The sequence below is a fragment of the Bombus affinis genome, chromosome 2, assembly GCF_024516045.1.
Source record: "Bombus affinis isolate iyBomAffi1 chromosome 2, iyBomAffi1.2, whole genome shotgun sequence".
NCBI lineage: Eukaryota > Metazoa > Arthropoda > Insecta > Hymenoptera > Apidae > Bombus > Bombus affinis.
Window position 1 is genome coordinate 8,653,795 of NC_066345.1, and position 26,406 is coordinate 8,680,200.

The following is a 26,406-nucleotide window of genomic DNA, read 5'->3' on the forward strand; positions in this document are numbered from 1 at the left end:
CAAAGTGCAGAAATTAAATACTACAGATAATAGGTAAAAGTATCTTTATTCAGTTGTTTTACATTAATTGTATGTATATCTTTACAAAAATATTTAATTATGACACAAAATATTGGAATAAAATTATTGATACAGTGTTATTTTTCGTAGATATTTTCAATTATACATAACTTATAATGTAGGTTAATAATTTAATACTTTTACACAATAATTTGCAGACAATGCGACCGATGAAGTCTATATGCATAAATATATCATCATCATGTTAAAGCAAATGCTGTTTTTATTTATTATCGTTTTCTTTTGTACTCCCAACATCACGATGATTTGTGTTAAAAAAATGTACATATATTATATTTTACATATTATAGTAAAATATAAATTCGTTCTTTTATAAATATTAATAAAGCTTTTGTATTATAATAGCAAGAATTACGATTAAAACTGCAATACTGAAACTTGCAATGTATATTTTTGTTTCATAGTTCCCAGATGAATCTGTATTAAGATCAACAGTTTTCACATCAATTTTATTTTGAGAATAGAATTCTGTAGGGTCTGTTAAAAAAAAATTTTATGTTAGTATACATACATATATATAAATACATATAATCTTTCAATCAAGCATGTAATACTTACCAGCTTCGAATTCAATGTCTTTTTGAACATTACTTTCCTGAACCTCTAAGTCTAGGAGTTCTTGCAACGATAAAAGAGCTTCTTGAGGTCCCTCACCAGGAAATAGGTAGTCTGACAATGTTACTTTACTTTCAGGCAATGCTATTAATACTCTTCTAGGAGGTTCATGTAATGTTATATTTTCTGAAAAAGTAATGAAATGAACAATTTTGTACAACTATTTAATTTCTTATATGGTGAAATAGATACCTTCTGGAGATCCATTTTCTTCTTCAATCAAACTATCCCAATGCATTTCTAATCTACTTGCTAATGACCTTATTATGTCTTGCTTTATTGCAGCGTTAGCTTCTTCGACATTTGCTTTTTGATGGACGAAAGTTCTACTTACTAATTGTCCAATCAAACGTATAGATGCATTGCATGGTGTTATCCTCACATCTGAGTTAAGATTCTTTTCATGCTAATAATTCACAAGATAAACTGTTATATTTATTTATATTACTATATATTATTAAAGACAAGTACTTACACATGGAATATATAAATTAATTTGAATTGATCGGTCATTATTATTTTTTTCATTATTTCTACAATTTCTTTCATCTTTCTTGTTTTTACTAATTAACTCTAATCTATCATCTGGGGATCGAACTTCCCCTTCAATAACAATAAGGGAAGATTCAATGATATCTGACACACTCTTTAAAATATCTTGTAGTTGTTTTTTAAGAGTTTCTGGATCTTTATTAGCAGCAATGAGAAATAGACGATCAAAATCAATAAATGCCTCGAGTTGATGCCATTTGGTTGCTTTAGCTTGAAATTTCCAATCTACTGGTTTTAATATTTCATTACGGATTTCTATAGATTTACAAGTGTATCTAAAAAAAATAATAGAAAGTTAAATAATGATGAAAAGTAATTGTTAAATATATTACAATATATCATACTTTTGTGTAACACTATTTAAATATAAGATAAGATGTTCTTCATTATTATCCCCACATAAATATTTATTACATGATAAATTTTTTTGCATTGTTGTAAGAACAGATTTTAGTTTTTGTACATTATTATTATTATGTGAAATATCCTCTGGACCAACAATAAACGTTCCAAGGACACGCATTCCACCAGGTAACATTCTAGTAACCTGTAAACAACAATATTAAAAATCCTTTCTTTTTATGATTCTAAATTTTAATTACATTTATTTGATATATTTAAAATGAAAAAACGTACATATTTAGCATGATCTGCAACCCAACTCTCTGGTATATCTTTTATTGCTTTAATATGGTTCTCAGTAGCAGTATTTTGTTCAGATTTTATTGTGGAACTAAGCAATGATTCTTCCACTACGTTTTTACCAAGGGGTGGTGGTGTTTTTGCTAAGTGCACAATATAATCTTTTTGACCAGCACTCTGTAATATCAATCGTAATTTACGTTAGATGATATACAATGAAATCATTGAAATTTTAACAATATTTCAACCTTTCATCTAAAGCAACAATTCCAAAAAGAACATAAGTTAAATAAAATTGTATGTATTTCGACAAAAATTCTATAAAAATGTACGATTTATATTAATTGAAATGATTTAAAAGAGTCTGTTAAGAAATACATATGTTAGGATAAGTGACAAGAGCAGAGATGACGTGAAATTGGAACATACAAAAATCGAACCTGTCCCACAATTAGTCCTATCGTATATTCATCTGGTTTTGCTAATGACGTCAAATAATTATGAAGACGCTGTTCTGCATATACAGTTCGGCCCATTGCTTTTGATGTTTCTGTAAACACGTAAATTGTATCACAGCCTACTATGTTAACGTTACCAGTGTTATCACTGGTTGTACAGCGTACAAACCATTGACTAAGAATAGGATAGATTATGCATGCAATTCAAAAGAGTGTTCCACAGGCCCTGGCTCGGGCTACACAAGCTACGTAGCCTCTTATGGCATTTTATTATCACATGCGACATTATCGGTTCAGTATAGGTTAAGATACCAACGCTACTGAAATTGTAGGAATTATAATTAATGATATTATAAGGAGGAGAGGTAGGAGAAGAAGAGGAAAATGAATTATTTGTTAATAAACCAATGCTGGAATATATAAGAGTACCGTTAAGATTCTCTGACAATGAGGATTCAATAGAATGGTTAGCGATTGAACGGTAGATAAATTGCGAAGGACAAATTGAGGAAAATCTAAGGAAAATCTTTCGAGAAATAAAATTGGAAAATAGATGTGCTCAGCTGTTGAAAGAAAATAAAGATTTGATATTTTCGTTTCATCTTCACAATCTTCCTCCTGTTTTTTTGTCATTATTTTACTAGATGCCAAATGAGAGGTATCATCTATTTTTAATATAATTTGAAATGTTCATCTTAATATAATCCTCTTAACTTTAACAATATCAAAATTCATAGAATTAATAAATTTACGTCAGTAACGAAAATAAGATAGATAAAAATGGTTAGTTATGGGGTTACACAATTTAGCCGTTACGTTTTCATGTCTTTACATTTTACCAATTGTCAATTGTTTTTTCTATTTTTATTGTTTTTGTAAATGAACATGCATGTAAAACATATATCAGAGATACATATGTTTTATCAGAAATATTATTCACTGTTCACCGATCTATTATTAAAAAATTGATATTTAGGTTTTACTATAACAAAAATATTATCCCGACAAAAGTAAATTTAATATTTAAATCTAAAACATTATCGCCTGTAAAAAATATATTAACGTTATTGCACCATTCTACTGATCCATTATCGTTTGAAAGTGAATATTCTCTTTTCTTCTCTAAAAAAATATAGTAAACGATTTATTTCTCCTTCTTAGGCAACTTATCATTAATTTCATTATTGCACGATTTTGTCATTCTCATACTTATCTATCTCGGATAGAAAAGTAGATATGAATTTTTTCATAGAACTGTACAATTAAATAGGTTCTTGTTTATGTTAGTGTCCAACCAAACAGAGTAGATCCCTAGCTTAAAACTTAAATATATAGGTTCTTATGTATGCTAAATTGTAATCAAAGGCAGATCCCTAATTTTATAGGTTCTTGTATATGCTAATGCTCGTTCCTTTTAACACTTGGCCGCATGGTGCAGCACCTGTACTGTGAAATAACTAGAACTACGTGCGTAAACACTCATTTCCTTTCTGACTATATATATCGCAAATATCCGTGGTAATGCGAAGAAAGTCCAAAATTGATGGTTGCTTTTTTTAAACATCTAGGACAAATATTAAATAATTAATAAATTATTCCATTTTTTAATAGTTATATTTCTATATTTAAAAATGTAACTCCCGTTGTCAGGATGCATGCGTTCATGAACAATAAGGCATGACAGCATGAATACGCTTTATTAAATAAATTATATACAGGTTCTCTCACATACAGACATTGTCGCATTATCAAAATGCTACATACTTACTAAATAAAATATAAATTATAGTACGAAAAGATCTTCGACTACAATAACATTGACTTTAGAGGCCTTTACTGCTGAATCAACATGTCTAATTCCAAATACTCTCGTTCTTTCACATATTGAGGCTTGCAATTATACCTTATTATTATAAGTAAATAAATTTTTTAAATATCATCTTGCTGATTCTGTTGTCATAAAAAAATTTTGTTTAAAGAAATTTTATGAAAAAGGTATAAAATTTTGATTTAATTACAAACCCCGAGTAAGAGAGTATCATCATTCTTTATGCAAGTGCCAAAAAGATATAAAAAAGGCTAACGTATGTATCAAATGCGAAATCTGAAAATGATTTCATGTTCCTTTTTCGTACCAATTCCTTCTCCTTTGTTGTGTCCCCCATCCAGGACTCTCATATATCTGGTTTACAATAATAGATATTATTAGAATTATCACAGTCTGTGTATTTACAGTTTAAACGTTAACGTAATATCCTTCTTAAATTAATTTAGCAGCGTTCTTTTTTCGTGTGATGTTGTTTTGAAAAGAACCTTAGGGGAATTAGCTCTATCGTTGTGCATGGACGGCAGAGCATTACGGAAAAGAAAAAATATCTTCAATTTGTATAAGATAAAAAGAAAAATAGAGAAAGAATACTTCAAAGGCATGCATATCGGAACTAATGTTTCTATAGCTACTGGATAAATCTGCGTATCGTATGAAATAATATCAATAACTTAATTATTAATTACATCTTAAAGTTGGACATGTCTTATTTGTATCTTGTATTTACACCTTAAATATTTATACAACGTTACGCGGTAAAAATCTGAAACGTTTTTCTGTACTTCTTCTTTTTTATCAAACATTTTCCGTTTTGTTTTTTATATATTTGGACGTTAACGAATTATCCATTTTTTTTAAATTCCTCAATCATTGAAGATCATTTAAACGCCCAACAGAGTAACATATTCTATTTAACTTATACGGCAGAGACATACAATTAATAAAAGTAGAAGAGATACAATAACTTTCTGAAAATTATACAAGTAACGAACTGGAGGAATCATAAATTATCACAACTATGACTCACTCATGCTTATTTAACTCTCCATAAAACTTTCATCAAGAGAAAAAGATATCAATATCTCACGAGTCCAAAGATGATAATTCTGTTCAGAAATTTTATTTTCTTGTACTTGTAATATCCGTTCCTCCTACTGTCTTCCATATGAATTAATGCCCTGCATATCTTTCTCAGATTTCTTCCTTAAAAGAAATTTGTAATGATCTTATTTCAAGGACCTTCCTCTCATCAAACTTCGATTCAATTCACAGGAATTAAAGACTTTAAATAAACTATTCTCCAACCAAAATGCACAACTTTCTCAAGCAGTTGGATAAACAAATGACAATCATTCCGTTTTATCGTATTCTGCACGCTGTACATTTTAAACATTTTAGAATACCAAGTATTCTATCGTGCGAATCCAAGAAAATCTGTGAGTCTATCGTTCCAATCATGAAGCCAGTGAGTGGGTCCATGGCTCGGTTGCCTCTGTTTGCAGGGATTGATCTCTGACTCCAAGGGCATGTATTCTTCTCCCCTGATGCAGAAATAACTCTTTATCGGGCTTCTACACATTGGACACCGATCTAGCTTGCCAAAGCAGGATGCGCAGATACAAGTATGTCTGCAAGGCAACAGAGCACGCGAAAGAGGAAAGTATTGGCAAACGACGCAGAGTTGTTCTCCGGCTGTGTTCCATAACGATCCCTCGGAATCGCCGGTCCCGGAGGCAACCAATGCGCCTCTAGTCGAGCTACCATTGTTGTTACAAGGTTCTGCGAGGGCTAGAGCTGAGCCTAGACCCGAAGACACGTCTCCTTCATCATAGTTCGTCGAGTTACCGGTAGCTAGGTATAGTTGCTGCAACAGAAATAGTTTCATCAGTACAGAATTTAATTTGAGATAGAAGTATGGTGAGAGCTTGAGATAGTGAGCTGGTGAGATAGTGAGTGAATGGTGAGCTTGAGATAGAAATATGGTGTGTCTCATAAAACTATGAAACCACCGTAAAATTTTCAATCTTTATATAGGTATCAGGCACCAGATACAATACAAGAAAATGATTAAAAAATTGATTAGTTAGAGTGATAAAAGTTATCGTTACAATTTTATTTTATTATGCTCTAAACTCAACTTTTGTGCAATAAAATGTTCTGTTATACTTATATACACTGTTATAGAACAAGTATAAACTAATTCTTTGAAGAAAATTATTTCTTATAAGTAAAGGATATAAAAGTATATAACGCAATATATAAAAATTGGAAGTTTTCGAGTGGTTTTCCTGATGTTGAATTTGAATTAAAATTTGTATTTGAATATAGAGGTTTACCTTAAGACAAGACAACTGGCCATTTGCCTGTTTCAGATATTGTGCCAAGATCGAGGTTGGTAAAGTGCACACGCTGTCTTTGATGTGGACAACGTTTACCAGAGCCACCTTGCAAAGAAAACAAAACTGAATAAGCTAATGAAGTTGTAGTATTTGTATTTAAATGTCCGTTTGGTTTAATGGAAAAACGAGTTTAATTAATGATAATAAGATTGTAATCGAGTCACGCAACGCTTGTTATATTTCGACAATATACATTAAAGTAGCTGCTCCTTTGCATTTCATTTTCAGTTATACGTTATTTTCCGCATTGCAATTATCATTGTATTTACAGAATTTAAATCGTTTCACAAAAGTTCTAGGATAAATTAGCAATTAAGATGACCGATGCTTTTGTAAAAACTCAGAAGATACCCACGGTCTCGTCTGGATGAGGATCTCCATTATCCCTGCGAGTTAAGAAGATTACTAAAGGATAACAAAGTCTAGGTGGTGTTCCAAGTTCTAATTCTGGCGCCGGAAGCGACAATCTCAATGTTTCTTCCCCGTGTGGTTGTCTACTGTATTTCTCAATCAAGGAATTATCAGTGGTACCATTAACGGTAATGTTAATTACGATACAAATGTTTACAAATTATAAAAGATAATTAAAAAAAAAGAATAAGAATTAAAATTATTTTAGAAAAAGATACGTTTGTAGTGGTGTGAGATACTGCGCGTGACCTTGAAGAAGAGTGCCGTTCAAGGACGCGTCTCTGAGGGTGCTCCAAGGTTTCCAAAGCGCCAAGTGAAGTTCCCTTATACTGACGCCCCAAAGCGCCTGCAGAGAGTACTCGACTTGACTTGATACTTCGCATTCTACCTCTGTAACAAGAAAGTAAGAGGACATTTTAGTATTATACCTATATACAGGGTGATGTATCAATAATGTTACAAGATTTACAACTTGTTCATATAAAAGATATATTCTTATAAATAAAAAGATATTTAAGGATCATTTGTTACTGTTACAGCGTGGAATCCTACTCTTTACTGACTAAATTTATAGTTCCATTGCTTTTAAATTTTCTCCTCGAGCATATCATCGTTAATTCACACAAATGATTATTATACAAGTAATACATTCATTATATTCTACGATTACTTGATAATCATGGAAGATCATGGAAAATCATAAACTAGTGGAACGACTATATACCTACTGAACGTTCGTTTTGTTGTAACATAATAAGAGCTAAGAGTAACTGAAGAAAAGAGTTTCGCAGCGATATGTTAACCGTATTATTTCACATCGTGACGTTACTCAAAATGATTATGTAACAAGCCTACTTCAACCTTTTTTTTCCCTCTCGTCTGGTTCCAAGATATCTCGGCCAACGGGGTTTCCAGGTCATGCGTGAGAGAACAAACCACAACGTACTTCCTGCAGGTCTAATTCTCGCGAATACTCATTGTCCTCTGTGAAGGAGTACCTAGGAACCCTACTCGTTTCGTGGTTATTAGAGTACCATTTACGATCTCTGCTTCTACCATCTAGATCTCTTGTGTTTCAATATAATAATTGGCTGGCAGCTGCGTCATATCAGCCTTTCAAAGGCTGTACTAATCAACTGCATAAATTGAAAAATGGAGGAAAGTGATGTGAAGTTACGAGCGTTATCTTGGAATTCTTTATGCCATCTTCTTGCTTGTCGAGAAACTGACTGAAGAAAATCAAATCGAGAAATTTACTAAAAGCGGACTCGATTAATTCGAAACGATGATGAAACTATTTCGAAGTTTTAATCTCGTATCAATTAAATTTAGATTTAAAAGCGTACGAAAGTCGAGGCGTATAACATTCGAAACGCAACTATTTACAATAATTACACTGCTTATACGCGATATGAGATACGTTGAACTTTGCGAAGTGATAATGTGTATAACTATTCCGCGAATGAGTCATCGTACCACGTATCTCGAGAACGGCCTTTCTAAACTCTTTGACGTCAACTATAATTCTGAGCTCTAACAGGTAATATGTGTAGTATATCCATAAACCTTTCCGTCAACCTTGTCACACTTATCCATGCTAATAAAACGACAAGTAGATCTGTTTACCAAGCGAATTAACGAATCGTTGTGTTTGAGAAGAGGAAGAAATAATTGCAGGCGACGTTTCGTGGCGAAAAACGACACAGGAAGCGGAGGATCGTGACCTGAATCTCGTAATCTCGGGTCTTTTACCTCGAGTCACTTCTTAATTCGAGGTTCAAACAGGCAGACAAGCCAAAAATTCTCGTCGTTCGCGGAGAGGCTACCATCGATGGGAGATTGTTTTCAGATCACGCGGGGCTGGTGTGAACGAAAGTGAAAGCTGCCAAGATGGATCGTCTAACGTGGTAGACTCCGACGCAGACGAAGTATCAAATCGGCCAGTCCACGAAGCCACGAAATAGTAGAACACAGAGTTCTTTTTTAATCGCGCTTTGATCGAGTCTACGCGAGGTCTTGGAACAGAGTTCATCTTGAGACGATCAGTGATCCACAAACCGAAGATCTGAAGATTCAGATTAGTCAAGTTACCTGTATTCAAACTTGTGTTCATACGGGTACAATAATAGCGCGATGAAAACAGTATAATTGCGAATTAAAGCATAGCAGAGCCATTCGTGTCAACAGACAGTAAATATAAAAATAAAACTTTTACATCAACGCAACAATTCTAATGCAACTTGGATGCGCCGTAAGGTTCAGCTTACATTCTCATATATTTTTTTCTCCTATTGCCAGGTGATATGGCAAACGCAAAATTGCACAATTTCGAGTTAGAGCATGGCTGGTCAAGCATAACTGGAGTGGTTGGCAAAGACTTAACACGTAGGCTGTGATAATGAGCTGCGCGATGTGGGTCAAACTTCATGAATGATATCCTAGAAGTTCTGAAGGGAACACGGGCCTGACTTTTGCAAGGTAGACTAGTATACCTGAAACGTTTGAAACTCTAGAACATTCTGTATAATCTGATATTAATTTGAATACTGAATGTTACAGTCTTGAGTTTAACAAAAAGCTCCAAACATCCGTTGAGTGCGTTCTTCGACATTAGAAATCCCAGAAATCTGATTTCTCGATTCTTTAAAAGTTTGCAAACGAAGCTTCTCTTCGAAGAGCTTTATCCTGCATAGAGTCAATCCTAAGAAATGATTTAACGCAAGTCGAACTAAATTGCACTATTGGATGCAAAAAGACCTCGGAGTATGTAAGCTCTTTTTGTGCAAAACGCGTAAATAAAGTAAGAGCTTTAACATGCTCCTTAAATTTTATTTTCCTATATCTAAAATCGCTGATGCCACAGTAAATTTTGAGAATTGATATTGCCTTCAGAACGGAAATAGTCAATTTTCAAATAGAGATAATTTTATTTTTTAACGATGTAATAAGATAACGAAGAATTGAGAATGGATAATTTGCAGAATAATTATCTTCTTCTGCTATCAGATACGAGAAATATGTGCATTATTGTTGCGATTGTTTATAGAAAGCAAAATATTCATTGCGTTACATATGGTGACATTTAAAATATGGAACTTATACCGTGCAAAGTTTAAAATAAGTTCACTACAGGTTCTAAAAGCTTACGGTTGACATTGAAGTTCTGCTTGTATTCAACAGTAGAATTGTTAATGACTAACCTATCTCAATCATGAGGATTCGCGAACCTTTCCGATCGACAAATACAACATGATCGATTAGTCGAGTGGTATATACAACGATGGAATGGATCGGTGAAAGGCCAGTCAGCCAACCAGATCAACTGCAATTGCACAGTATATTGCACTATGATCACCCACGGTTTGACAAAGTGAACACACATAAATCTCTTGCCATTCGATAGGTGATAATGGACCATGTACCGACAATATAGCTATTTATTTTTGACAAAACTGGTTTTTCATAGGGGTAAAATTTTTTGATAATCTAAGTTTCAAGTGTGTAATTAACCCAAATTCCAAAGTACAGTTCAGTGGTTCGGTTTCGTGGCACGAAACTCTTTCGTATCTTCCTCGCAATCTATATTTTCATTTTCTAATTGAAGTCGGTTTTCGTTAAATAGTTATCGAAGAAGTCTGCGTTCGCTTAGAAAATATTGGAAGCTCTACTTTACGTTGCTGGAAATTTTAACTCTTGAAATTCTTTCGTATTTCTCATAGAATCTATATGTTCAATTTTCTAAGTGAAGTCGGTTTTTATTAAAATATTTATCGAAGAAGTTTGCGTTCAAAGTTAAACAGTTAGAGAATGTTACGAGTTTTACTTTACGCTATTAAGAATTTAAAGAGACAAGTTTGCTATTTTTTTTGCAGAAATCTTCATGTTTACCATACTCGCGTTGATGACTGAGTTTTTGCGTTACTGTATGACGATTGTAAAATAGGATTACCAATTACAAGTTATATTAAAATTCTTAATATAAAGCTTTCGTGTAATATAAATAATATAAATATAATATAAAGCCGCAATAATATAAAATCAGTATATATAATATATAGTATAATTAATGTCCAGTTCAATAAACTGCTACGCGGAGAAAAAGGAACAAAAGCGACTGTTCCATAAAGCTGATTGAATTATGATGATAACAGCCAGCGTGGAATAGTCGATTATCAAATGTCATTGCATAATCAGAACAAACCCACTAATCCGTTCGCTTGGTTGCACCGTTGCACCAGCTACCCGTGGAAATCGGACCATTTTGCGTGCACATACCCGTCTCTTTCGTTCACAGGGCAAACAGAACGTACAGTGCAATGGTAGCTGAGCACGAATGCGATTACCGTAACACCTACGTAACCTGGTGAAATTGTGAAATTACTTTTTCTTATTCATTTGCGGATTCCAAATAATAAAAATAGAATCGAAGGTCGGCGTTCCTTTATTGTAAGAGATAGTGAGAACGATGATAATTAAACAACCGCTAATTATAATCTTATCGATTGCTAATGAATTCATATTGACGTGAATTAATTTTCATTTGTTTCCTTCCCCTTTCCTCTCGTTGTCACGTATTTCTTCGATGCTTCGACAAGCTCAAATGGAAATGGTGATTCATGAGACTTTCATGAATGAAACAATGATTATAAAATCGAACGGAATACGATAAGCAAAATAAAACGTTAATTAGGAGTATGGTATGTGGAAACAAAGATTCCCGTGGACATTCTTGAAGCTGCTTTCTGATAAATCTCTTTATTGCGCGTTACAATTCAACGTTAGTCATATTGATCGATCTCGTGTCCACTTACATTTCGAAATAAATTTGCTAATATTATAGACTGTATCCCTTCATCCTGTAGCAGTAAGATGGAAACCAGTATCTCCGCCTCTTTGTCTCGTCGATGGGTTGCTATGTGTCTCGAGCAATACTCGAGGCTTCTTTCTCCCCTGTTTGAACTGTGACTCAACCACTCAGCCAGAGAATTCCAGGCAATGGCAACAAGAGCATACTTGCTTCGCACAGTAAGGGCGAGCGACTTTTCAACGCTGTGTTCTCGCTGCGTTATATATTTGTCTTCGTTGTTTTTAATTGGGAAAACAGAAGGAGACATACGACGTAGCATCAAAAAGTCGCTCGTCACCACCGAACTTTAATTGGCTTCTTTAATTAAACTTCTGAGAGATCGATCTCATCTACAATTTTTTCATCGCGAATTACAAACTTGAATACTTAAATAGATATATAAACTCGTGTCGAAAAACTAGATTATCACTTCCTTCGTTTATGAAAAGTTTATAGAATTTAGGCGATAGAAAGAACTGATCATCATAACCAGTGAGATTTGCATCATGTACTAAATATTATATTGAGTACTTTATTTTAAATATTTTATGTATATATATATCTTTTTAGTTATTAAAAATACCGTGTCTAACTTTTCCTTGATTATTGCTTCATTGCAAGAAACGATAAGAGATCAAGATTTATCTAATTTTTGTAGAGCAATGAATCCAGGTACCAACCTTCTACTGATCTACACTGACCGTCTACACACTGACCTTGACTTACTTAAAAATCCAATAAATAAAAGTGAATTCTTCAGTTAGATCAAGATATATATCAAGTTAGTCATCATCACTGCACATACAGTGAAGTTCATCCCACCGTACCAACTACGCTATTTTTATCAAACGTACATATATACAAATCTAAAACTTGGGATCACTTTACAAACATCTATGTATGTATACGCGACAATAGCAGATTATTTCGTTTCTTGAGATTATAATATCGGTTATAATAATAATAATAAAATCTACCATAATACGTTCCCTATACATGTTCGATTATAATTGAGAACTCCATCGAAGTTAATTCTTTAGTCTGTAAAGAATCATGTAATTGTGACACTAAAACAATGATACTTTCAGAAAATGGACTTAATCAATTTAGCTTCTGATATTGCGTGACGCAATTGATATATAGCGTCAATTCATTGTTGTTGCCCGTTATATACATAACGATAAGAAACATAAGATCGAGCGTAAAAATCTACTCGAAGCACACGTTCGATTAGAACAGAAAAGAACGCGTGATATATCAGGATAAATATATCCGCAGAAACAGAAAGGCCTACATAAATGGCATATGATCGTTTCTATCGACCTTGATTGTTCTACGCCCAGAGAGTCACGTACGACAAGCCGGGGTTTTCTTGTTATTCCATTTTATACAAGATGCTGGTACGCTACGACTAGTAGCATTCTTCGTATCGTTTTGCTCGGGCGATCGCAACAACACGGAGAAACCGATCCAAAACCGGTGACTGGCGATCAGTCATATGTACGTGTAATAGTTCCTAGCCTTGAGCAGACGATGTCGAAATCCTCTCGTGGAATAAGCCGGCTGGTGAACACGCAACCGCGCTTCAATCATGTCCGGTCGCCACGGAAACTGGAGGCATTACTCCACAAAAATGATAGATTATAGTTAGCCAGAGATACTGGAGGATTACGGAGAAAGGCAGTATCTGTCTATGTTAGAAGCATATTCGCTGAAATATATTATACGGATAAAGTAGCGTATAATAAGAAAAAACAGTTATGAAAATAATGAGATCTATCTGATTGTTAGACTACGGATTTTTATGTATCCGTGGGAATTTAAAGATGAAAAAATAAATAGAATGCACGCTCGGTACAAAAATATGTAACTAATCAAAGTACAATATTTTTTATATTATTGATAGGTGAAACAAATTTGCGAGTAGATTCACTGACTAGAGGACAAATTTACGACTAGATTATAAAACAAATGAGTTTGTATAAATATCCATAGTCTGGTATATAATTATACTTCTATTTCAATAAAATTCAACATCATAGTTGTGCCAAGAAAGATCTTAAACCTTTGCCGACCAACAGGCTTGGCTAGTAGTAATGTCAAATAATCGATTTGAGGCAACTCGATGATAATTTTTAGAGAATACTGAGCAATTAAGTGTATTGTAAGAATGGTGAATCAATTAAGAGGATGTAAATGGGCTCTGTATTTTAGCAGTGTATTTTTAAAAGGATCACAGATTAAAGAAAGGATTATTATAATTTACTCGTATTTTTTAAATGTAGATAAGACCGATTAAGATATAATTAAATATCCTATAATCTTCTTAGAAGGTAAATCTATCTTATAGTTAAGATATCTTGTATTTTATTCTCATCTGTTTATCTTTCAACATTGCACTGCATTTTGGTGGATCGATGGTTTGAGCCGAGATTCGATTCAAGTAGCTTTATTTTTGGTATTTTAAGAGGTCTTGGATACTTGAGTTAAGATTTCCTTTCTGTAGATTTGTTTCTATGATTTTACTCGGCCATGCTCAGTTAATGGAACTTTCTATTGCAATAGATTTATTACGAAAGTATGATATTATTCGTCCTTGAATTAACAAGTATGATATTATTAGTATCAGTAAAAGGCGATGTTGCAGGAAAAGAAAAGAGATCGGTGCATATGCAGAAGTTTAGAAGCACTTGAAAATTTGTAAATATGTCAAAGACTAATTTTAATAATTCGAGCAAAAAATTGTCTATCTCTTCCAAATACTGCGTTAATTCTTTATCAAGAAAAACAGATCAAAATAATGCAATCGAATTATTTCAATTTAAATTACACTTTACATTAAATTACAATTAAAAAACTGTTTCGTAAATGAAAATATGGCCAATAATTTAAAAGTTTATGGTTCTCACTTGAACGAAAGGAACAAAGGGGAGATGATAATTGCTCGCGTGACCATGAAGTGTAAAAGCATTGACTTTTATTTTGCTCCTATTGTTGCAACTCTTTAGTGCTTCCACAAGCAAACGTTTGCAGTACAATATATGCGAAAGCAAGCCGCAGCCATTAATTGCTCCAACCATTTGACGACTCATTTACAATTCTCCGCTGCGTTTTTAATCTTTAAAACTCGTCGTTCTGTGCAGTTTACAGTCTTCATTAGGCTCACTCGGAATTTTTTTCCGCTTTTTTAATTTTGCTTGTTGATTCTTGTTGACCTTTTAGCAAACAGAATTTTTACCGCGAATATTATCACAAACAATATTAACTCATTCAATCTTTACAATATAGTAATTTCTTTATTATCTAATTTTTATGTGTTGTTTCAATTTTCCTAGGAATTGTAAGAATCAAAATTGGTCTAACTAAAATTGATTCGTTTTTGTTAAATTTTAATTCTACGAGTATAGAATTCTTTGATTAGGAAGCAATTTAATTAATAGGTTAACGCCTTCATTGCTGATTGGATTTTCAGTATTTAAAAAGACTTTATCAAGTCGGTATTATAAAGTATATCGTAAAAAAAATATGCATTCGAGACGTACGCAGTACATTTGATGAACTAGTTTTCTTACGATTATCATCAATTTCGTGCGAATATAGAAAAACATTCATTACATTTTTTTACACGTAATAACTTATTTTTTAATTTAATTAAATTTGCGATTTTTTAATTTAATTAAATTAATTGCGATATACATGATATCTGTAATTAACTAACGATAAAAAAAACACGGTCATTTCTTGTTCATATCAGTTCGATGATAGCTTCCAAGAAATGAAAGGAAAACAGGAAAAAGAAAAAATAAGTCGTGCGGGATAAAATATAAATTCTGTCAATTCCGAGTGGATACAAATGGCATAAATATTTGTCGTGTGTAAATTTACAAAAGCTTAAAAGAGATGGAAAAGATGCGTACTATGCAAAAATAGTCGTTAGTTAGTGTGCGCTTCTATTTTCTTGAAGAAGAAACTCTTGTATTTACTAGAGAAACAACAGATCTATGTAGGTCATTGTAGGTGCAAAAATGCCTTGAGCAAGTTGACGTAAATTTCTCTTATTTGCGTTGTGCCCGTTCGCTTTTCCTTTCCTTTCCTTCCACTTCGAAGAGTCTTTGTTTTCTCGACCTATGCAATTTTTATCGAATTTCTTTATTCATTACAATTCACTATCATTATTGTTGTATTGGGTAAAGATTATACACGGTTGCAAGGCCGATAACTGAAAGTCATTCAAAGCAAAAAGCCAGAATTAAATAGATAATAATAATAACAATAATAATTTATTATCGCCATTGTTAACTTTGTACTGCGAAGCTGGATACGGTAGCCACGAAAATAAAGAAAAGTGAAGAGAGGAGTGGAGACTCAGAACTGACATTGAGAAATGTAGATTTTTAAAGACGATTATTAGACAATGCCAATTACAAGAAATTATCGTTTCTTGGAAAATATGAAAAAGGTGGAAATATAAAAAGATCAAGACTATGGTAGCTCGGTATAACATTTTTAGAATTGATAACTTCTTGACCATTTTCAAACGTAAATGGCTAAATTTTAATGAAAATCCAAGATCCATATCGAAGGGGATGAAAACAACTCTTGATGGATCTGAAACGTATTTTCTGTAATATCTGAAAAATTCTTAGCTACAGAAAAACCATTTGAATGTAACAATTGGTTCTTTTTAAACGAATAATCTCTCTGTTTAAAACCTGTTCTAAAAAAAAAGCACAAGTGTAATCATTACCTACGAAACTACAGTTCTGAGAGGATCATAAATCACCAATAGTGGGTAGAACGTATAATTTCTTACGTGAGCATATTTCTAAACTCTGGCACTAACTGACATGTACTGTGACTTTGGCAACCAAACGAGAAACCGTTCTTTTTACGCGGCAGGAACCGTTACCTTACACGTTACAGTATTTTATGATCGTTCCCGTTTAAGGCTTCCCGAGTACCCGTGTCCCTTTTTCCAAAATTATTCTGACGTTTCTCGTCCGATTCTCAAACCGCGTTATCGATCTAAAACAGAAACAGACAGATCAAACAAAACGTACATACGTACATGTGTACACATATGCAGGGGAATATTTACCGCATAACTCGATTTCTTAAAATAGATTCTTCACTGTGTGCTTCGATCAGCACATCAAAATCGATTCTTCACACGACTAAATGCATTGAATGAGAAGTTTAAATCAACGCGATTGTAATTTAAAATTTCAAGGGCGCCGTTCTTCTTCATTTGGGATTCGATAAAGAGATCGATGAACAAATCCTCTACTTTGTACGCTTCCTCCAGAAGCTTAACTGACTTTGTATGGAGATTATAAGGAAGAAAATATGAGTATGATGTTGTTGGTTTCCTGGTTTTTATGTTGTTTGGTAATTAAAAGAACGTAGCTTAGTATAATATAGTTAAAAAGAGAAACGATACTGTTGAGAAAGTAACACTTTTCACGTAAATATTTTTTCACAGAACTCCGTAAACAAATTTAATAACAAGACAGTTTTTTGGTAATACGTGGCTGACTGACAGAGATTGTATTTTAAAACTGTTTTCACGCGAGAAGTTGTGCTTTTCTTCTACGTTCTTCGTTTATGATTCCTTGGAGAAAACTTACAAGCAGGTCAGTTACTATTACATATTCAATGAAGCGACTACAGACGACGTAACGGGATATAGACGAGCAAAAAAAAAATATATATATATGAAAAGAAAAGGAGAAGAATTTACTTCCAGTTGGTAAAAGGAAGAGGAATAGTCTAGTTTCTTTTCTAACAATACAGCCTATTATGTATTGTGGGAACACGAATGAAAGTAGGAGGCGGTCGAGAACTCACTCGCGAGGGTAATTGTAGTCGGCGAGTTCATTTCTGTGCAATTGGCCAGGGACACGCGTATAATAATAGAAAAAAGACCGAAAAAGAAGTGAAAAAGAGAAGGAGGAGGAGAAAAAGAACGGCGCTGCAGTGTGCGTTTTTCTCCCCCTCTCTCTTTATCCTGCCCTCGTATACCGGGCGGCGTTTTACGTAATACAAAGGCAATGATTCGACAGGATGTTGCATTATGTGCGACGCCACGCTACGATGCTCGTAAGTACGTGCCTGCAAAAAAAATTTCCCGAAAACGACGCACTCTATTTGCTTGAGAATAGACCACGTCACGAGAGGAATAGAAAAAAATGCAAAAAGAGAAACGATGGAACAAAAAAAGTTGGAGACCTGAAGGAAGAGGATTTATTTTAATGTTTATTTGAGATTGAAAACGAAAATTGAAACGAGAACGTATGCTTATTAAAACGATTTATGCATTTATAGAAAGTTAAAAAATATAAAAATGCATGATATATCCAATATACGGCATTCGCTATAATATTTGATAGGTGAAACGAATTTCTACGTAGATTTCATACTTCATTGGTTTATATATTTTCCTCCAAATAAAAGATTCGTTAGCGATAGCAAAATACGATGGATATAATATGATAGATGCAAGATCATCAAAAAAGAAGCATAGCATGTTCAAAATGATAGAAATGAGATTGAAATTGAAGGAGATTGCTGCTATCTGTTGCTTGGAAAAGGGAGTAAGAATGTTTTTATCTTAAATATTAGTTTGAACGTACGTGGTATAGTTGTCTAATAACGACATGGTTCTTGGACATGTGATACCGTAATAAAATCTGTCACGTTCGCGTGATACTAAAACTGGGACTTAAAAATACGTTCAAAGAAATGAAAGAAAGAATTTTAAGAAACGAAAGTAAGATAGCTGGAGCCCCGAACCAATGAAGAAATAATTGCTGTTCTAGATTCCAGATGAATATGATAATTTCTTTTATAAAGTTCATCTTGTATAACGAGTAATTAAATTATTATTAACATCCCTTTAATGGAATTAGCTCTTTTAATAACTCGTTTAATACGTTGATGATTCACTAAGTGCCCACCAAGTTTATTCATACTCATATACATCTTGAGCTTATAACAAGGCTGGTATATGGGAACAAGGCTGGAATTTACAAGATGGGAGCCAAAAAATAAGAACAAGGTCCTCACTATGCTACCTGAAGTTATGGAACATACATCCTGATGTTATTCATAATTCAACGCCACGAGGAAAGATATCTTTTAGAAACATAATATAACAAGAAAGTAAAATATTCACGAAATATGTACACAAATGATGATAACATATGTTACGTTAAAAGTAAATAGAAATCTACTTTGTAACTTCTCTACTCTATTGGATTTGCTATAAAACTCATACGTTACTTATATCGACGTTGCTAATTACTAATATCACTATTAAGTATATTCGTCCGTATCATCCTAGATACATTATTTCGAATCATTTTTGTACTTCCATCCTACATTTACAATGTAGCAATCACCAAACAACTAAATTGAAACGTGGAACTGCGAAACACGGCAATTATCGAGATACGTACAAGTTTCGAAAGCTTTAACATCGTTAAGAAGTACGGGAACTAAATAGCGAGGATCATGAGAAGATTTCGTCTCGAGCGGACGATCACCACCCAGTTAACTTGCTTCTCCCGTCGAAGAAGGAATCTTGCAATCGACTCGCAACATTACATCACCGGTTGGTTTACCTTTCGTAACCTGGACCACAAGCTCTTCTCTCTTTCTCTCTCTCTCTCTCTCTCTCTCTCGATTCAATCGCGATTACATGTTGCACAATGAAACCGGGAGAGCTATTTAGTGCCGGCAACCGTTCACCGATACGCAGGCAGATGTAATATTTGCTCGGTAAAATGCCAGGCTATGAATGAGCTTTCGATTCGTTGCCTTTCATCTCGCTCGTTGCAACTCGTAACATGCTTGTTAAGTAAGTTTTTCGAACGAGTCGGTGAACTTGACACGCATAACGTCGATCAACCATCGGTCGATCGATGGTAAAGGTTCTGTTTTAAAGCTGTTACGGAATTCTCGAGGACATCGTTCGTTTTTTAATCCTTTGATAAAACGACGAAGAATTCAGATTTAGAAAGGCAATTTCTCAGATTTCTATTGTATGGGATGCAAAAGTACATTATTTTAATTACATATAAGAAATAAATATTAATAATTGCGTTAGATACAGATGACATTTAAAATGTGAAATTTATATTGCTACATTTGATGGGTCTCTCTTTCTCTTCTCTCTCTCTCACTCTCTCTCACTAACGGCCTTATAGGATTAATCAATGTCTGGCATCAGAATTTGTTTTTGTAATTTTATTTTTCAGTACCAATCAGCCTCATTAGCAAAAAGTATTTTTATGCTTTTCTCATTGGAGATATATCTATTAATTCAATGGTTTCGTTACATTGGAAACCAGTCGAAAAAGCATTACGAAATGAAGATTCTAGATATATCTACATGTTTATAAAATTCTTAAAGATCCATTAGCGATATGACGTTTATTGATCCTAATGAGTTTTTCAAAACATAGTAAATTATTAAGAAACTTTACTTACTAACCATCGTTCAAGTACGATTGATTTTCAAATATCTGCCAACGACCAGCATTAAGGACACAGCAACTTGTCGATTAATGTGTTTTCCATTATGGTACATTATTGCCAAAAGAACGATCGAAGAAACTATCGAAACTATCAAGGATGAGAAAGACACACGTACAAGCAGCTGGTGACTCAAATTTATTAATAATTCTTACATTGAGTTTATCAATAATTGCACAGGATCGAGTGGAAATTATTACATATATTGTCACGTAACTTACGTAACATTCGTGTGTTCCGACAAGCAAACGCTGTCCTCGATGAACAATTCTACAGTCTATACCTCCGCGATCGACCCTCACAGTTTTACATGGTCACCTTTGCCTGCGAGTTTGGAATTCGAAAATACTCTGCCCTTGTCACCATGACTCTTCTCTGTTGGCGCCTTACCGGGAAAATTCATCGCTTCCACGAGAAACGAGCCACTATCGTCTTCGAATTAGAAATCAACGAGGAAAATATTGCTTATCTTTGACGTTTCATTTATCTTACGTACGTTTAAGTTAATCAGTAATTCCCTAGAACGGATGTTGACGACAAATTCATTCGTATCAGATAGCGAATAATGAATAATATTCGTATTTATTGGAGTTTCGTTTAAATTTAAAGATGAAGCAAACATTTGTCGATTTCTTAATGTAAGGGAATTCTCTGAAAGGACACATAACACACAGAAGCTGTTGTAATGAAGTGATTAATGGTCAACTGGTGAAAGAGTATAACTTAAGTATAAGTATAAAAGATATATCAGAAACTTCTTAGATGTATACTAAACGAGCCGAGGATACAAGAATATCTACAATTGAAAGAAAATCAACATATCATAATTTTACGAATATTTTAACTTTCTCACGTCTCATCGAATTATAAGATGTATATAATTAGAAAAAGAAGAACGTACTCAACAAGAATCCAAAGAAAAAAATTGTAACAACATAAGATAATCTTATGAATTGCTGTTCTTTCATACTAAATAGCAATACACGAGAGTACTATTGCAGACGATCATCATCATTCTGATTAATCGAGTTTCCATTAACAATCGGATACGTGCTCCACCATTGTTGCTGCATGGTCCGTGGCATGGTTCGAATAAAATCCAAGGAACACTCGCAAGGTTAACAGAGACTAGCCCTGCGCGTAACAAATACGCCCGCGATCGCACGAATACGCGTGGTTTAATGAATTTATCGAGGGTCGGCGGGCGTCAAGCATAAATCAACCGGTCGCGTAATAAAACGTGACCACGGCGGGGGAAGAAGATCGTTCTCAACTGTGTGCATTGTGCAGGATATATCTTCGACGGTTATTCTAAAGCTATTGAAGCTTCTTTTTCTTCTTAACTGTGCTTTTGACCAAAGATGGATAGTTCAGGAAATATCTGTTATCGCTTTGAAGAAACCGCACAAGCTGTATGTATGTAACGGGAATCAATGGGAAGAACAATATGCACTCGAGAAACAGAAATTGCGTAAGAATTTAAAAGTCAAGCACTTGCGACTAATTATACTTACGGATGAAGATAATTCTTGTTAATTTGTTAATAATGAATCGAAGTGATTTTACTTCCTTCGCATAATAAATCAAGTAGGTTGAAGAAGTGTTTTATAATGAATAAATTGTAGGTGCTTATCATAATAATTATAGATGCGGAATCTAAATAAAGATTCGTGTTACCTTTTAAATATTACAATGAATGCTTTGCGTAGTTTTGCATATTTAAGCCGTCGTATTCCGAAAATCGTTACCACGCCAACTACGTTAATACTTTTGAATAGTAATTGAAATTTTTTAAAACTAATAAATCTTCGTTTTATTAATCTCACCCATTGTATCAATGGGCTACTAAAAATCAAATTCTGCCTAAAATACGTATAAAGATCTAGCTTTTAAAAGAATAAAGAAAAATATAAGTTTTTGTGAACAAGCTATACAATTATTCAAATATCTCATAAACCTTTTTTTCCTGATGTGCAATAAGAAAATTTGCTTTATACATATGTATTTAAAAACGAATATTTACATACTAATCTATGAATTTGCTCGAAATGGGAAGCAATTATAAAAAGTGTTGCGCGAAGTAATATAATTATGAGATAGATCCCTTGGCCACGATCAATTATTCCCGGTTAAATGACTCACAATGACCTGGCCAAGCGGTCAAGGTAACGTTTCGTAACTTCAGATATCTTCACACCTGCATACCAATTACGACAAGCGACAACGACGACCAACGGGAGGACCGTCTCGCCTTTTTTCTTCTTTTTCTTCTTACGCGGTGTCTATAACCTACTTTCGAGCCGATCGAGACTTACACGAAGGAGGTTTTGCTCCTTTCAAGAGTCAATTAGCCCAACGAACCAAGACTTGCGAAATTTGCGTCTGCTTACTGTTGGTAGAGAGCAAAGTAATAAAGATTTCTTGTAGAGAAGAATCGTCGGAAGAACGTTATTTCGCGAGCGAGAATATAGATTCAAAAAGTTATAGAGTTCTTCGTAATGAGTCGTCGGGTTTGCTTGGAACAACACGTGAATTTTGACGACCTTTCAAGCAGCAACGAATACTAATATCGCGAGTATTAGATGAAACGAAGGCGAGACACGTCTGAGCGTTAGTACATCGATTGTGCGAGATACGATCTCCGATCTGTTTGTCAGAAACGGATTTATCTTTTTTCCCACCGACATTCCTAATTTAAAATGTTAATGACGCGAGAATAATGAATGATGAATCATAGATAGTACGTCTACTTGAATTTCGATATAATTTGTAAACTTCTCTAGATATTCAATTAATTAGATATTTCAATTTTGGAATTTTTGTATAATTTTATATATTTAATCGGTCTTCTTTTGATGATAACTTTGAAATTATTCAAATTCATGATTCAGTTGGATAAAACATATCAAGCGTTTCTTCAATTATTTTCTTGGTATCAATTCGAAAGTAACATGCTTGCGATTTCTTCGACAGACTTCTGAAAGAGACAAAGGAGGAAAATTGAAAGAAAAGACTCACCGGTATAAGTGCTCTTGAAACTTTCGTGAAGCTTGAAGGTGAAGGGAATGTGGACCTTCATCATCTCCATCTGAGGTATGCGCGGCGAATGTGTCATTACGCTTCCACTCCCTCCAAACATCAATTCGTCGCCGTGAATACGAAGCACGATCATATTCCTGTACAAAGAAATCGGATTTCTCATTTAATCGAACCATTTTTAATCATTTATTATTAATATGTGGCTGTTTACGCGGATTTATATTTTTCTTGAGTCCTCGATTTTTCAAGTTTATATTTTTGTGGAATGGTTAGCGAAACGTGAAGCTAAGCTGTAAAACGATACAAAAATCGCTTTACTGACGTTGACACACTCGGTTAATCTGCGACTGCGAATCGATGCGACGCGTTTGTTAATTGGAGAAGGATTGATTCTACTGCAGAATGCAGGAGCCTCGGTCGATGATGTGCATATTCATCCGTTATTATCCTTTTGTTATACTTTGTATATAAAATATTTTCGCGTAGAAAATGCCTTTGAAATGATTCGAGAAGCATAAACATCCGGACAGATATCAGCTATTCATTCTGAGAAATATTTCTTACAAGGCAGATTTGTTTCGATCGTTAAATGTTATAAAGCACTGTACATTGAATATTCCATATATTATAATATATCATGTGTATTCTGTGCATTTTTCGTAAATGCATAAATGTTCCCAGTTTAATCATTAGAGTTTAATCATTAGAGTAGAGAGAGATACATTCACAACTAAGTAAACTTTCAAATTCTTCGAAGTCGTTCGGATTCAAACTTTTATGCCCTAACTTCCTTTAGTATTATAAGGGTATTTAAGGGCACTAAGAATTATCGCTTTTAAATTAATAGTCTAATTTAATTAAGCTTCAAAACGTTGAAGTAAAAGAATTAATATTTGTAACTCGCGAGAAACTTTACAATTCCGCATAATGTATTCATAATTCAACATAAAAAGTTTGATTTGTTCCTCAGAGCTTATAATTAATACTCCGTTCTCTCTCGACACATGAGATACTGTTTATAAGTTAAACGACGATAGTGTCCTACGTGCAGGTATGCACAATCTTGAACGCAAGACGATTAGGCCATCTGAGAAATAACAGTATACTACCTTTTCCTACTAACAAGTATGAACTAACGGGTTTGAAAATCATGTATTGACTAGTTGTCGAGAGTTTCTCATCTTTCCTTTGCTTTCTTCCTCGCAGTGACGCAAAAAATAAATCAGACGCGGTAAAGTATTCTAGAAGAAAGATTCTGCTTGTTCTACGTTCTCCATTTTTTCTCGAAAAAGAAACACAACTCGTACGGATAAATAATAATCAGATATTTGAACAAATAGAGAAATTAACGAATAAGTTCTATCTTGTTAAGTTATTCGATCGAGTTTGAATTTATTCAAACAACTACTTTACATAAATAATCATTCTTATAAAAAATCTGAAAATTTATGTTTACGAACTCTGATCCATTTTTTTGCCCACATTAAGATGCAAAGAAATAATTATGAGCTGGTAAAAAAAAAGAATCAACGTATCGCCTCGTTTCCGCAGGTCTTGTTGCAATAAAATGTAACGACGATGGAATGAAAGAACGCGACTATACCATCCTTCGATATTTAAAATAATCGAATTGCCTTCGTTATTCATCCTTTGGAGCGAATTAGTGTGCGAACGGCCGCGTACTGCCAATAACCTCGCGGCCATGAGAACACATGCACGTATACCGCAACATAGGGTTGCCGCGAATTATTCGTCAATCTACGATCCTATGATCGATGATATCAAAAGGAACACGAGATCAAATTTCTCACTACACTTTCTCCGTTAGGTTCTCGAAAATGTCCGATTTAAGTATCGTTAACGGGATTCGTGCTCGTTTTCGTTTCGATGAATTTAAATTCGACTGTGTAGTTTTGAAGTTATTTTATGACAGCGTAAAAAGTAAACCACGCAACTTTGAAATTTCAGACGGCTTTCTCCTTTCAAATAGGCGAATCGCACGTTTCACGTAAGCGTGTTAACGGTTTATTGACACAAGGCTGCTGGATTTGGGAACCGTACAGCTGGACTATGCGGCTCCTTCAGCGCAAAGAAATATTCCAAATGGAACTGAAAGTAGCGAGAGTTTGCTCAAACTTTGATATTCACGGGAAGACCAAACTTCAATTTTATCCTCGTCTATCGCCTGTGTCAATTTTTTACCCGAAATTGAAATAAGTGAAGAAAGCCGTACATAAGATCTACATTTACCTAGAAAGAGTACAGTATCTTATTTTGTACCCACAAGATTGTGTTTTAATATTTCGAGATGTAGATCCTTTTGCTAAAGCTTTACATTTTCTTCTTACTCCCAGAAATTTCATCTTCTTACTCCCAATAACGGGATTTCAACTTTCGACTTGCAGTTTTACCAAATAATTATTATTATATTAATAATAACAGGAAAGCTGAAAAACTAAAGTAACTCTTAAGGTCAAAATTGTCCAACGAACTTTGCGTTATTGCAGCAAATGGTTCTTATCTGTTATCGGTATATAAATCTGTACCTCAGGTAAAATTTTCAGGATACGATGGTATCAAGGTAGGATAGTTCACGTGTAAATGAGCTCAGTTTATTATACTATACATACCACGGAAATTCATAACTTTTCATTTGATTTATGGTAGGTCTACTATCCCTGGTTTAGAGGAAATGTTGTAAAAGTAACAAAATCCATGATTTCAGAAAACCGAATAAAGTTAAATTATAATATAGATATCTGTATGCTTTCAAACATTAAAATACCTTGCCATATGTAATTATAAAGATTTGGAAATTCATTGGAATGTTATATATCTGTTCTTGCATTTATATCGCTTTTCTCTCTTTCTTTTATTTTTTTTTTTCTTTTTTTTCTTGAGAAGTCTTTACTTCGTGTAGTACAGTAGACAAGCAATAACGAATACCGCAAGATAATAACGGTTTGATCAAGCGTCTCCAATGGCGTTGCATAATTTCCA

At 33.8% G+C, this 26,406-nt stretch overlaps 2 protein-coding genes and 1 long non-coding RNA gene across 6 annotated transcripts in view; 1 reads left to right on the forward strand and 2 right to left on the reverse strand.

The window, feature by feature from the left end:
- Positions 1–27: 27 nt before the first annotated feature.
- LOC126913909 (protein odr-4 homolog) lies at positions 28–2,807 on the reverse strand. Of its 2 annotated transcripts, XM_050717191.1 has the most exons (8): positions 2,518–2,807; positions 2,331–2,440; positions 1,885–2,067; positions 1,593–1,795; positions 1,172–1,523; positions 889–1,102; positions 640–822; positions 28–558 (listed from the first exon to the last, which is right to left on the reverse strand). In XM_050717191.1, the coding sequence occupies exons 2-8, from the start codon at positions 2,424–2,426 to the stop codon at positions 401–403; spliced, it is 1,389 nt and encodes a 462-aa protein (XP_050573148.1). In that variant the 5' UTR covers positions 2,427–2,440; positions 2,518–2,807; the 3' UTR covers positions 28–400. The 2 variants fall into 2 exon arrangements, with proteins under 2 accessions (XP_050573148.1, XP_050573147.1); XM_050717190.1 differs by lacking the exon at positions 2,518–2,807 and having other exon boundaries at positions 2,331–2,511.
- Positions 2,808–4,026: 1,219 nt separating this feature from the next.
- The window catches only part of LOC126913916 (cell growth regulator with RING finger domain protein 1-like), a 42,266-nt gene continuing 19,886 nt past the window's right edge, over positions 4,027–26,406 (reverse strand). For all 3 annotated transcript variants that reach the window (XM_050717212.1, XM_050717213.1, XM_050717211.1), the window contains 5 exons: positions 23,386–23,543; positions 7,205–7,376; positions 6,931–7,072; positions 6,513–6,620; positions 4,027–6,040 (listed from right to left, as the gene is read on the reverse strand). In XM_050717212.1, coding sequence (XP_050573169.1) covers positions 5,588–6,040; positions 6,513–6,620; positions 6,931–7,072; positions 7,205–7,376; positions 23,386–23,539 — 1,029 coding nt within the window. In that variant the 5' untranslated portion in view covers positions 23,540–23,543 and the 3' untranslated portion in view covers positions 4,027–5,587. The remainder of the gene's footprint in view (positions 6,041–6,512; positions 6,621–6,930; positions 7,073–7,204; positions 7,377–23,385; positions 23,544–26,406) is intronic.
- Positions 8,402–9,797, forward strand: LOC126913951 (uncharacterized). Its single transcript, XR_007709514.1, has 3 exons — positions 8,402–9,176; positions 9,285–9,464; positions 9,546–9,797. It is a non-coding gene; the product is annotated as an uncharacterized LOC126913951 (long non-coding RNA).